At 44.3% G+C, this 13,498-nt stretch overlaps 1 protein-coding gene across 1 annotated transcript in view; it reads left to right on the plus strand.

Moving 5' to 3' along the window:
• LOC308378535 (receptor-type tyrosine-protein phosphatase mu-like) overlaps positions 1-13,498 on the plus strand; it is a 172,529-nt gene that overhangs the window by 119,041 nt on the left and 39,990 nt on the right. Inside the window, exon 13 of the mRNA XM_080855476.1 lies at positions 1,192-1,221. Coding sequence (XP_080711602.1) covers positions 1,192-1,221 — 30 coding nt within the window. The remainder of the gene's footprint in view (positions 1-1,191; positions 1,222-13,498) is intronic.

Genomic DNA, 13,498 nt, shown 5'->3' on the forward strand with positions numbered 1-13,498 from the left:
AGTGCTACAGTGGAATGTGAGGTTTTGAGGCCCCCGGTTCAGGTTGTGTGTGAGCATATGTAGCCTGTCAGCACAGCCAGTACTCTGCAATCACTATAAACACAGCGAAGGTGAAGGGAAGCAGGCCAGACATTACCGGGTCAATATCAGCTATTATTATGTACCAAATGAGGGCACTTGTCTTATCGATTATGATGATCATTTTCAAAACATGGTAACATTTTCTGGATAGGAGTGAATTTTACTCACCAGACAAGCGAGGTAGTTATTTCATATCTTAAGTGTATGTCAGCATTGTAGTTTTTATCCATAATAACCTTGTGCATAGCTTGTTAAATATGACAAAAATGGTATAGTTTAACGTTTAAGTGTGAGGGATTAGTGATGCAGTAAGTCTTTGGAAATTTCCACCACTGGACACATATTGAGTAGCTTATTTTTAGCCATGTTAATGTAGTGGTGCAATTGTTACCTACCGAAGTTTGAGGACTTTTCACTGTGATTCACTACTTCAAAACTGGAGGCCAAATAACCAAGTAAGTGTTGCTCCTTCCTACAGCTGTGATCATGGGCTGCTTTTAATTCTGAAACCCAGATGTCAGCTGGCGCTGGAACAGGTTTGGTCTTGATCTCGCATGGACTGGAAGATCTGTGCTAGATCAGGACAAGAGCTGATCCATAGTCAGTTAGAATCAGGGCTATATCTAATCCACTTCTAACAGCTCCAGCTAGCTCTCTCTTTCCTGTTCTGTTCCTTTTGCACTTACATTTATAGTGCCGTTGCCCCCCATCTTCCTTTTGTATATATAAGCGCCTCTGTCACAGACACTTTACCCTTAATGCTCAGCTGCAGTGCATACTTTCAGCCTAAAGAACGTTAGGTCAGAAATCCTCCCCTCCTCTCTCTCTCTCTCTCTGGCTCTCTCTCTCTCTATCACTCTCTCTCTCTACCCCCATCCCTTGTACCCCACCACCACCCAGTGACTGTTAGGAACCCACATAACATATTGTCAGAATTCACCTTTGCCCTCACGAGTCACAAGTAGTCGTCACTTAAGTCACCATATCAGGTTTTGTTCATTTATTTCGACTTTTCAGACATTAATATTTTACTTTTTCTTTCCTTCCATTCCATTCTTCCCCCCCCCCCTCCCACCACTGCTTATGTCCTTCCACCTCCCTACTTGGCAGAAGAACCTATCACTCCTACACTTATTACCTGTAAGTAACCACTTTGTCAAACGCCTTAGTGCCGTGCTTTCTCCGCCACCTCTTTTGATATTTCCATGCATGAAACTAGTGACTTCAAACCCTCCTTTCAAACTGAAGCTGGAGCAAGCTTGATTTTTTTCCTCTTTTCTTTTTTTTCTTTTTTTTAATCACAGCATCTAACACCTAACATCCAGCCTAGAACATAAGCTGTTTGGGTTTTAATGGTCAAACATAGAAATGCACCAAATTACAGATAGCGGAAGCAGAGACATAGAGTGTGAGATTGACCTCATACCTCATCTGATCCGAGGCTTCAGTGTGAAAGGGGGCCCTGTAAAGTCATTATTATCCTAACTTGATGAGAAACTCCCTCAGCTAGCGAGCTACTTCTCTGTAGTTGTCAAATCGAGTTTTACCCCTTGCTGTGTGTTAACCTGACCGGTCTGTTGTGCCCTATCAAGAAAGGGGAAAACTGTATATCCTGCAACCCAACAAGCATCTCCGTTTCCATGGGAATGCTGACTAACCTCCCCCCCCTCCTCCCTCCCACCCACAATCCTTCCCATTTCAAAGCAGCTGAAATTCAGACAAGAACAGAGGTGTTTGCATTCAAAATATTCCCTTTCATAATTCACCTCACCCCACCATCTTGCATAATTCTTTGTCCAGTTTACTTTTTTATCAAATCATTAATGGTCATTTTTCTATACATATACATGTTTTCTTTTCAATTTTTTTTAACAGCCTTGATATTGTAAGCCACTTCTTTTGTTTCCTGCATGGGTCAGTTGACTGCATGTGAATAGCTCATCTCCATACATCAATGCTAAATGCAGTTTTTTAATAGCTTCCACATGATGGACTTGACAGCATTTACCCCCAATGATTTGATGCTGTGGTTCATAGTGTTTATATTGTAGCATACGGAGAGAGAAGAACGGGGGTGGGGGGTGATACCTGGTCAGTGTTGCACAGTTCTGCTGGTATATTTATATATTACCATAAAGAAGTGAAGCAGGGATGGTGCTCTTCTTTAACTGTGTTGAGAGTAAGAAAATGACAGAGATGTTTAAAATGTCTTTGCTGGCTGTTTAGGTAAAACTAGATGATTATCATGGTGTATATTTTAAGAAACTGCAACTTTTGATATTTAAATGCCCAATGCTTGCCGAGATGTTTTTTTCAGCGTTGTTTGTTCTTGTTTTGAATTACACAGCGGGGCAAAAAAATTAGTCTCGCAACTGTTTGTTGTTTATGCATTTAGTTGATAAAGAAAGCTGTCCAAAAGTGATTATCTTTGGGAGTAAAAATGACATTCATGGAGGAATTTATGTTGGCTTCAGCTAGTGCCAGAATGCTGACAGTCTTCCACAGACACAGCAGTGCAGTGGCCCACAGCTAGGATTTGAATAAGACTCTGCTGAATATCTACAGGGCTTCTAGATAAATCCGCGATATGCAGACAATTTTCTGCATTATAGTTCTTGCTAAATTGGGATACTGAGCGGTGGCTTTGAAGTAGCATTTTTCTCCGTGGCAGGATCATTAGAGTTTATTTCCCGAATGGAGTGGCCACTCACCATCATAAACCAGACTGAAGTGAGGATGTTTATGGTCTGTTTTGTCAGAGTTGTTCACAAATCACACATTTATGTCCGCCTCGGTCTGAATTAAGTAGTTACCGTAGTATCTCATGCTTCAGTGAATGTGTGGTGACAGAGGAGGGGTTTGGCGACAAATAAGACTGGGGGATTTAGTCAAACGCTATTTGAATGCATCACTCTAATGTGAGAACTCTTATGTGATCAGTGCAATTACCAGGCTCCAACTGTTAGCCCTAATGAAATGTCTTCCTGTAAGATTGAATCAGAAACAGGTGCAAAAGTCATTGGAAATGACCAATTCTGCTCTTACTGACAGCGGCTGGTGGTCACAAAGAATTAGCCCAGGGTCTTGGGATGGCTATGGATTTTGCACCTCTAGTCTCAGTGCCGATAGCCCATGCATCACAGGTCTCAAATAGAGTCATTACAGGAGCAAGCAGCCTAATGAAATATTGAACACTGTCCTTTGATCCAATTGGGGATGAACAGTGTTGCTTAGGTGGAGGCAAGGAGAGAAAATGGAGGCCCATTTACCCTTTCTGCCCGCTACACTGGTGATGGCCTCTGTCAGTGTAACACCTGGATAAATGGTTTTAGTCGACATCTTCAAAGAACTGCAGATTGCTTAACAACAGGTGCAGTGATTAGGGATTTGGCTGCTACCTGCTGTATCAATTACCATGCTGAAGTGTAATGTGGAAAGTCCCAGAGAGATAATAAAGCTTAAATGTCGCTTAAAGAATTCTAGAGACCAGACCAGAAGAGCCTGTGTTAATATCTTGGCAGTTGTAGAGGAGAGTAGAGATGGCATGGTCTGAAGGTGTGCACAGATACCTGCTCATCTGGGCCATAGCCACTCCAGGGTTAGAGGATAAAGAGGTAACTTGCTTCATTTGAGTGTGAGTGTTGAAAAACTCGGTGCTTGGAAAAAAAGACAAAGTATAACAGGAAAAAAACACACAACCTGGCACACTGCCTCTTCTTTAGGATACTTTATTGGAGTTCTAACCAGAGGATGGCATTCCAAGCCACAGATACTTTTTTTTTTTTAGTTTTAGTTTCCTTCATTTGAAAGTTTAAATGCTGCTGCCCCTTCTACCCATTCTGTCAACAGCCCTCATCCATAGAGTGTAAAATGTGCAACATGAACCATAACGATTTACAAGTGGAGAAGGGGGGGAAGAGGAGGAGGGATAAGTGTCTTCAGAATGAGGGATGAGTGTGGGCAGGGGCTCCCCCTTTCTCCTTCCCTCCCTTTGCAGAACCCCAGCTTCATCATTCGTGGTGGCTTCCCAGGGACCCTGCGCGAGACAGGCCCATTTAACTCGGGGCCTTCAGCTGAACGTGTTCCTCGGCTGTGGGAGAACCTTAATTAAATCCTACACGGAAGGCTCACGCAGAAACAAGAATCAAATTAATTGCAACGGGGCGATGCACATTTGTCTTGCTGACAGCCACCACGTCCGCAAGAGGAGGTGGATGGAGATGGAGGAGGAGCAGAGGAGGAGGAGGTAGAAAGGTAGCAAGTAGCTTATTCCCTCCTGTGTCTCTCGTGAGTGTCTGTCTCGACACTGTGGTGGGTGGAGGGTCAGCCAAGCGGCACGCTCATTAGGTTGGGGGGGTCATTGCGGAGTAACCTCCCTTTGATGTTTTTCCCACTCAACATTGACCCTCTGTTTGCCACTTTAAGGAGATAAGCTAAGTCAGGCATGGCCAAAAAGCCTGAGATCTCCATGCTGTTTCATCCAGCTCTCTTTACGGAGCATCAAACTCTGTAATCTCCTTTGGCGTTAATTAACGGAAGCTGAGGTAGTTGCACGTACAATAGGCAGGGCACCCGGGGGGTGGATTTATAGACGGCAGCCACACACTGCCAGAAAGAGGAAATGAAATTAGCCCACTCCAGGAAAGCCGTCTTATCAGTTGATCATTACACAGTGGTGTGTGGCTCTTACACGGGCAAGGCCATGCAGGTGTCAGGAATCTATGTAACCTTATCAGAGAGCCAAATGAACTAATGGACCGCGACTGGCGTAAGTGCGAGAGCTCGCGCTGAGAACCCCAGCCTGCTGCTTCAGAGTCGCTGTAATTGACGAGACATTCAAGGTCCCTCTTTTTACCTTTTCTGGTGAGTAATGAGAGGGAAACTGCAGCACACAAAATGTTGGCCATTACAGCGGTTCCTGCTTAGTGTCATTTGTGTATCCCGAGATGTGTGCTGAGAACATACATCAGTTGTCTTTTTCTATTCCCATTTAGCCGTAAGCTATATGATGGGAATGTATATTATAATGTGAAGCCAGTTGACGTAGTGATCGGTCCTAAGGGCTGGAGATATAGAGAGAGAGAAAGTGAGGGATGAAGACTTATTCATCACGATGCACTACTCACACACAACATGCTCTCCCAAGTAACCCCAGCCTTTCCTATATGAATGCACTGGAAGACAGTTTTCAGTCAGTGGAATTTGATTAAGTGAGACCAAGTGAAAGCATCCACAGTTGTATGCTTCTTGGCTGTGATAGCTTTTTTTCTGTCCACGGTGACTGCGTAGGTGTAGGCCAGATCAGCGCAGAGCTGTTCTTTGGTGTCACCTAGGTCAGATTGCCGCCCTCTACGATTCAGGCATTGGAGAAAAGATGGGGAGAAGTTAATGAAGGGCACAGGAGGCAGAACGGGATTCCATTTGGACCCGAAGAAAGGTTACGCCCATTAACACAGATAACCTCCTGGTGTAAACCCCAGCCTGGGAGATTATACAATCGGCCTACCTTCATTTCTGTCTGCAAGATGCCTTCTCGGAGCAGACGACTCTTATTTGTTTTGTGACAGGGAATCTTTTTGTGGACATGCCAGAGCCTTTGCTTGCTGTAACTTTGATCCAGACTGTCACAGGGTAACAACAGAAGGGGAAGAAATCACAAGATTGCTTCCTTTGGCAGTGACTCCAAGCCTTTGAATTAGCCACTGTGTCACCTTTTAGCGGTGTGTGTCGCAGTTTGCACTATTCAAGGCGTGGCTATTCACTCTGCGTTTCTCAAAATTCTCTGTTTTGCTTTTCCATTGGTATTTTGTCCATTCAGTTCGGCTTGTTGGTTTTTAAAACTGTACCCCCTGGTGAAATATGATTTTGCCTTATATTTTGACACTAAACGCATATTTAAAAGGTAATTAAAGGTGTTACATTAAAAATGTAATGCAGTATTCTTGCTAGGGCCATACAAATCCATACATCTCAGGATCGCTTCAGCATAAAGGAGATAATGTTTGCAGTCACCCTGTCTTTAAATATTGATGCCTAGTATCGTGGTTTACCCAGCGAGATCAATAGATTTCTAAACAAGGAAACCAGCTTCTCAAACAGAGCCCAGTTTCACCCTCCGCTCAACCGTATTTTGATTTGGATGTGTTTGCCTATGTGTGACCATACAGCTATTCCAACATGGGGGTAGGATATTTCCCCAGGATGTCAACAGTCCATTGTCACTTGTCAATACAGCCACTGGTCATGGGCAATTAATGCTCAAACTGTACACATTCACAATAATGCTGGCAGGCGCTCTTAGTGAGTGAGTTAGTGATTGTTTTTACTGTATATAAAAAAATAGATTGACTGGTTATGGTTACATATGGTTTTTGTTGATGTTTTGTGATGATTAAGGGTGCTAGGTCCTCTAGCTGTCTCTGATGTGAGACGGAGTTGATGGGTGCATTTTGGGATCAGCTCTTCCTTGGCATCTCTGTCGAAAAAAGGATTTCAGAATCACCTGCAACACTGTAATTAAGTTGTTAGCACTTAACATCTTAATATCGCCTCCTCCTCCCCCAGAGCCCTCTCTCATGCATGAAGAGGCCATTAAATTAGGATGCAGATCACGTCTGCTCCGCCATGAAAACAAGAACATTTAAATTTCAAATGAAGAATGTTTTAGTCAATCTTCATTAGGGTTAAGAAAAAAAAAATGGTTCTTTAATTGGGTTTTTGGTAAGTTCATTTCTTTATTTCCTTTTTTCTCTCTGCAGCTTTGCTTGTACAGTAGTTCAGTGTTAGTGAAGCTATCTCTCTGTGGTCTCTGAAGTTCCTGATTCTGAGATTTGCCTCAGACCGGGACTAGATCCCTTTCACTGCGGAGCCACCTGGAGTTACAGCACTTCTTCAGTAACCCTGAAGTGAGGCTCTTGTCTGAACACAAGACAAATCAGTGGATGACCTTTATATCAGTGTAGCCATCACTCTGACGCCATGGTGACAGCTCGCTCGGAGTTCGGGTGCCCAAGTTTAATTTACATGCTGAAGCAACACGATCAGCAGATACATACTAATACATGGAGATGCTCTTCTTCCTGGGGATAATTAATGCTGGTCTGCATTGCACTGTGCTGTGTTATTGTTCAGACCACTGAAAGGACCTGCATAATTATATCACTTATGGAGATCTTGGTGTACGTAATCACTATGTATGCACATATGTGATTGCCTGTCCATTTATGTTGGTGAAGTAGATTCGACATGGTATTTGTTACGGACTTTGTGCATTTTTCATGATACTGTGGCTCATTTTGAAACTGTAAGTTATGCAGCCAGTGAAAGCGTATCAAACGAAAAATGCAAAACACAGACGCTCATATATTCAGGATGTCAACATTCGATGATGATTAAACTTATTAAGGCGCATAAATGTCTTCTGAAAGAACATCCCAGACAGGGCAATTAGATTATAAATCCCACCTACTCATGGCAAAATGTAGCATCTAATGTTAAGCTGCCTACTGTCAATATCTATCCAGTCTTCTGCTCCTTTTAATGTAATCATTAACCCCATAAAGGTAGTGAAAGTAGGTTGGTCCTTCTGTGCTTGGTTCATGGCTGTTTTTTACGAAAAGATGACGCCAGCATTCAGTCACGTCATGCAGCACATCCCTGCTGTCCATCCTGGCCCTGGCTTGAGGTGTGTGTCTGTATGTCACACACAAAAACAGACGAGGTTTCAATGATGGATACGTTTGGCTTTCTGTGGCCAAGCCCACGCTCAGCAGAGAGGCTCGCTCGAGGGGGCCTCCACCTCTGTGCAGGAGTCATGCCATCACAACATAACAGTGAGAGCAGAGTGCGGCAGAGTTTTTATTTATGTGTTTGTTAGAACACAGAGAGAAACTCTTTTAAAAAAGCTGCCGTTGAGTGTTTTTTTTTTCACTTTCTCTCTCTCTCTCTCTTTCTCTCTCTTCTATCCCTCGTCCTCTCACTCTGCTCGCCTTCACATCTCAACGTCTTCCATCTGCCGGGGCTTCAGGTTAAGCCTTTCCAAATGGATCTGTTTACAAGGGAAACAGAAAAAAAAAGGAGGAAAAAAGAATAAAACGGAAAGAGTAATGGGAAATATTGCGATGTGATGAAGAAAAAAAAGAGGGAGAAAAAGAAACAGCGAGCGAGAATAGGGATTGAAAGGTTGTAGATAGCTTCTGCTGGGACTTGGGGAGTGTGTGTGTGTGTGGTGGTGGGGGGAAGGGGCATGGTGGGGTCTCGGCCACCTCGCATTAGCTATGCATGGGCAGCGGATGTGCTTTCCACGCGCCGGGTGAGGCCGCAGCGGGACGCGAGTGAGCTCTCATGTTCTTGAAGTCGTCCTTCCTCTTTTCTGCCCCGCTTGTGCCAGGGGGGGCTAGGCAGGGGACACACTGCATAAACAAGCACAGTGGCTCGTGCTGTTCAACAGTTCCTGCCCCAGAGGCATTTATTTATTATTTATTTATTTATTTATTATTTATGTATTTGCTTATTTACTTCTTTATGAAGTTAGTTTTGTTGCGCTCTCTGTTGGCAGTTCTTTGTGTGTGGGTGATTGAGAAGTCAGATCACTCCCGCAAACGCCGAAACACAGAAACACACGCATGGGCACACTAAAGTTAATCTGGCCTTTTGAACAGTTTAGCAATTCCCAAAACGGGCAATCAAAAGGCAGCTCCCGCATTGTGTTCGAAAGGCACAGATCCCTCTGGTTAGCAACAGACATATTAGCATTGTACGGATGGAGTGAGTTTTGTTTCGGCAGAATAGCATCTTCACAGACCTCTCTCTCTGGCGCAGCAGGATCCCAGCAGTGCTCCGGCAACTGTCGCTAGGGCCGCCCCCACGCTGGCAAATGCCACCACTGCCACTGGTGCTGAGAGGATCTCTCAAATGAAATGATGCATCTCCCTCTCAGCTGGTGTCACTCTCTTGAGCGTGAAAAGCCCCTTCGGGCTGATGGTGGCACGCCGGCTTCCTGTGTCACGATTGATGACGGCGAGTTGTTTCCGCGAAACTTTGGCAATCTGTTGTTTGTCGTTTTTCCTCCCGGGAAATAGCTAACTGAGAGAAGATGGTCTATCACTTGTGTTTACCATCAAACATTTCCAGCACAGTGTGGTGGAGGTGAGTATCTAGAGGCATTTTGTTTTTGTTTTTATTATTTGTTTTCTTGTTTCTTTCTTTATAGCACTTTTTTCATGCTAATGCTAATTGGGATTTATAGACAACTACAGCACAACATGGCTGCAACTTAAGGGCTTTAACCTTTGACCCTTTACGTCAGACTGCACTTCCTGTGAAGGCGCTGATGCATTGATCGAACCACCAGACCTGGTCCCCTGCCCCGGTGACATTTTTGGTCTGATTAGAGAAGCTCTGAAGAGCCCCCTCTCACATTTATTTTCCATTTTCTCTCGGCTTGCTCTCCCCTGCTGCTCCCAGAGACGGATCGACTCCTGACATTTGCGAGGAAATAGGCTGCTTGGGCTTCGTCAAATCCGCATGTTCGTGGGGAAAGGAGTTTTCAATCCCCCCCTCCATTCTCCCAGGTGAATTTGTGGGGGGAAAAGACATAGTTTGAGCCTTACAAATGAAAGGAGAGATTGAGGCTCTACCTGTCTGCCAAGTCCCAGTGCTGCACATGGGGGTTGAGTGGGGATAGAGTTTCTGTAAAAAAAACAAAATGGTGCTATCCAGTGGCTCACACCCTGCAAAAACTACCCAAATCTAAACAGGCCAAAAGCTCCAGAGAATACGTCTTTTTACAAACAGTTAAAACTGTAGCAATACAGTGACAGCTTCTGACTAGCATTTGGACAATTCACAAAACTCCTAGAATAAGTTTTCTCTAGAAATGTTTTTAAGCATATGTTAATTTGGACCTGCATCCACAAATGCTTTTGTCTCCATTGCAGACATTATTTTCCCTCCCCAGGACCTGGCTTAGGCTCACCAGCTCACGCTAACCCACTCCAAATTACAGATTACACACGGGACAGCAGTGTGCATTGTAACGTTACTTTCACGGCAAACACATTTTGAAGGAACGTTTAAATCATTAGTATCCTGTCGGGTTTCTAGATGCGCAGAGAGAGACGTTAGGAAGAGGGGGGCAGCAGGAGACTCACCGGCATACGGAGCGAAATTGAATAAATGAGATTGATTCGCGGGCACAGACTGCAGGGGAGCTTCATTAGCTAACGTCCCTCCATTAGCGTCGATGGCACTCCGCTGCGCTCTGACGGGCTGACACGCCGGTTTCCGCCATTTACCGGCGCCAAAGATGGGAAAGAGATACAATTATAGTCCTATGAAGTTCTATCGCCTAAAGGCAGGTAGATCTCCATGCAGACCCCACCATCTACATTCAAGCTATCATTTGCGAGAGTAAAATGTCTCACTTCCCTCGCCAAATGACAGAATCAGCTGTGACGATGGTGAGGTTTTGTTCTTCCCCCGCGTACTGTGACAGCTGGAGCACTTTTTATTGTTTCCCTTTTTCCTTTGTATTTATAACAAAGCGTTTTAGCCCATGTTTGAATTTTCTCAAGTGTTGTTTTTTCTTATCTTGAACTAGGATTTGTCTCCAATTTAAAGCACTAAAGCTCCCTGTGCTTCAATGCTTCAAATGAGCTAAACTCTACGAGGGACTCTGTCATTATGGCACCCCACTGTAATTTCCAGAAGCTTTCTGCAGACACTTTAATTTGTTTTTAAGTGCAGGAGAAGAACGGCTGCTCAGTGACAAATCTTCTCTAAGATACGAGCGTTTCAGATAAATGCAGATTCAGATGATGACAAGGGCCTGTAGATTTTAAGCTGGTGTTTTCGAAATGGCATGTCTAGATTTTGGACTGTGGCACTTAAAAAGGGATAGAGGCTCTTTGAAGTGCTATTTCACTGGAAATCCCCTTGTAGTAAATCAGACCTGATTAATTGCATATAGGAATTTGCGTACATTGGTAATACTGCTGGTTAGACAGCACAGCATTGGTTTCGGCTTAAATACACAGATAGCTATAATTTTGCATCAAATTTTATGTTCTTGGATCTCTGTTTGTGGCTCAGTTTCATTTTCATTATAAAGTAGCTTTTCCTGTGGAGTGACAGTGGAGAGTTCCATTTCTGATTTCTTTCAATAAACTGAAACAGTCTGCTATAATGACGAAGGTCATTTTTCCCGATATCCGTGTTTAGTTAGCACTGGTATATCTTTTCATGAGCTCCCACAGAAGTCAGGTGATGTTAGATCTGCAGAAGAAAGTCAAAGCTATATCTTGATGGTTGTCAACAGTCAGAGAAATCTGTATAGTCACTGAAAAGGCCTAAATATGGGTCAGGATTACCTTAACCACAGAACTTCTGCCATCTTGGCAGGTGGAAGATTTGTGAATAAGATTAAGTGATTTGATGAATTTAGGTGAATAAGGATATATGTTTAGGCCCCACAATGCATATCTTTGATACTCAATTGTGAACTGGCGTGGAGCAATAATCCCAAACTGCAATGCCGTTTTTGACTTTTGGGCGGTGCTCAGTACATTTAGTTGAAGTGGTAAGTGATGGTTGTCTGCTAATGTATAGAGTGTGCTCTACTAGCATATTTAGTAGCATTTTAGAAGGGAAACTTCCCAAGAGAGAGCCTTCAGTAGACGGCAGAAATGACCAAAGTTACTCAGCAATGCTTTTGCCACAGACCCTCAGGCTGATGGAGAGCCTTTTCTCTTTTTTCCATTTGTAAAAAGCTGGAATCAGTCTGACCTTCAGTGGGCAAAGCAATGATGGAGAAGAGCGAAAGAGAAGGGAAAGAGAAAGGACTTCTTTCTCTGCATTTATTTATGTTTAATGACTCTGCTGCAGGGGACTGTGCTGTCCAGACGCTGGCTCCATGTTTTAGACCACTTAGTTTATTTTTTTTTAAGGGGGGTGGGGTTGCAGGTGGGGGGTTATATGAAGCAAGAAGATTACTGGGATCATGGAGGGTCCATTAGAGATCAGTCCTGTCCCTTCCTCTCAGGACCCTGGGGGCAGTAGAATCAGCGGGGGCAGTTATATGCCTCCTTGATGTGCTATGCACTGCCCTTCGCATACAAATGGCCACTAGCCACTTGAATATAACACTGGAGCATGTTCTGGAATCATTCTGGAAGATTCCCAAACACCTGCTCATTTTTAATAAGCAGGGTCCATTTAAATACAGATATGGTATTCTAATGGTAGCTTTGGCAAGCACCGGTTTACAGGATTAAAACATTTTTTAAAGAGGCAAGATGTCCAGGTTTTGTGCCTTATTTAGTGTAGTTTTGTAGAGTTGGTTGGTGATGGCAAATTTGGACTGGATGTACCACTCACACCTGGTGGTCAAATCCCTTCCGGCCCTGGGTTGGCTCTACTTATCGACCTTGCATCAAAGAAGTCTTGCCTGCTTCCAAAAGCAACATGTCCATTGTGGATTACCGATTGTAGCCCCAAGGTGACGCCATTTTTGTGCCAGCAACATGATGCAATGAGCCAAGGAGCCAGTGCAGATGCAATCTTTTTCTGGAGTATGTGGAAAAATAATCCGCATTGCATCAACATCCAATAGCAGCACATCATCTCTCCCCAAAGATGTGTTTCTGACTCCTCTTATTAGTAGCATGTGTGTGAGAGAGATTGGTGGGGCTGTGGATAGAACTCTTTGAGCAACCCAAGTGCACTGCCTCATCCAGGCACAACTCTCCCGGTGCCCCTGCAAACCACCATGTTGCTGCAGGCAAAATCCTCTTCCCCGGGAGCTTTTTTTCTCCTCCTTCAATCCATTCTGTTGTTGTTCATCAGCATGCTCCTTCTCAGTGTGTGAAGGATAGAGTGTGCAACTCTCTCTCTCTCTCTTTCTCTCTCTTTCTCTCTCTCCCCCTCTCCTATTGACATGAGGTCTCCAGGGACCACATTAGTAGTGCTCCCTGAGTCACCAAGAAGGTATTTAAGGGCGTCCTTGTCTCCTAGAATCTCCCTCACTCAGGCTTCAAGCCTCAGGAGCACTGACTGGGGCGGGCGTGCCTGGATGCAGTGGGCTCTGGACCAGATCAGGCCTGAAATCTGGTCCAGACCTGTCGCATCTGCGCAGGATCTGTGGCATCGATGCCGGATCTGTTGCATCGGTGCCGGATCTGTTGCATCGGTGCCGGATCTGTCGCATCGGTGCCGGATCTGTCGCATCGGTGCTGGATCCGTCACGATCAGCACCAGATCTGGACCAGAGTCAGCCTCTGTCAGGCTAGGTGTCCATCACTGTGTGGTCATGCAGGGATAGTCATTGAATGGTTGCTAAATATAAGATTCTTTTACCGTACAAATTATAGAGCCGTGTTAAAATGTCCATTTTCTTTGCACACTGCACACATTCCAGTGC

The sequence above is a fragment of the Sprattus sprattus genome, assembly GCF_963457725.1.
Source record: "Sprattus sprattus genome assembly, chromosome: 17".
Lineage (NCBI taxonomy): Eukaryota > Metazoa > Chordata > Actinopteri > Clupeiformes > Clupeidae > Sprattus > Sprattus sprattus.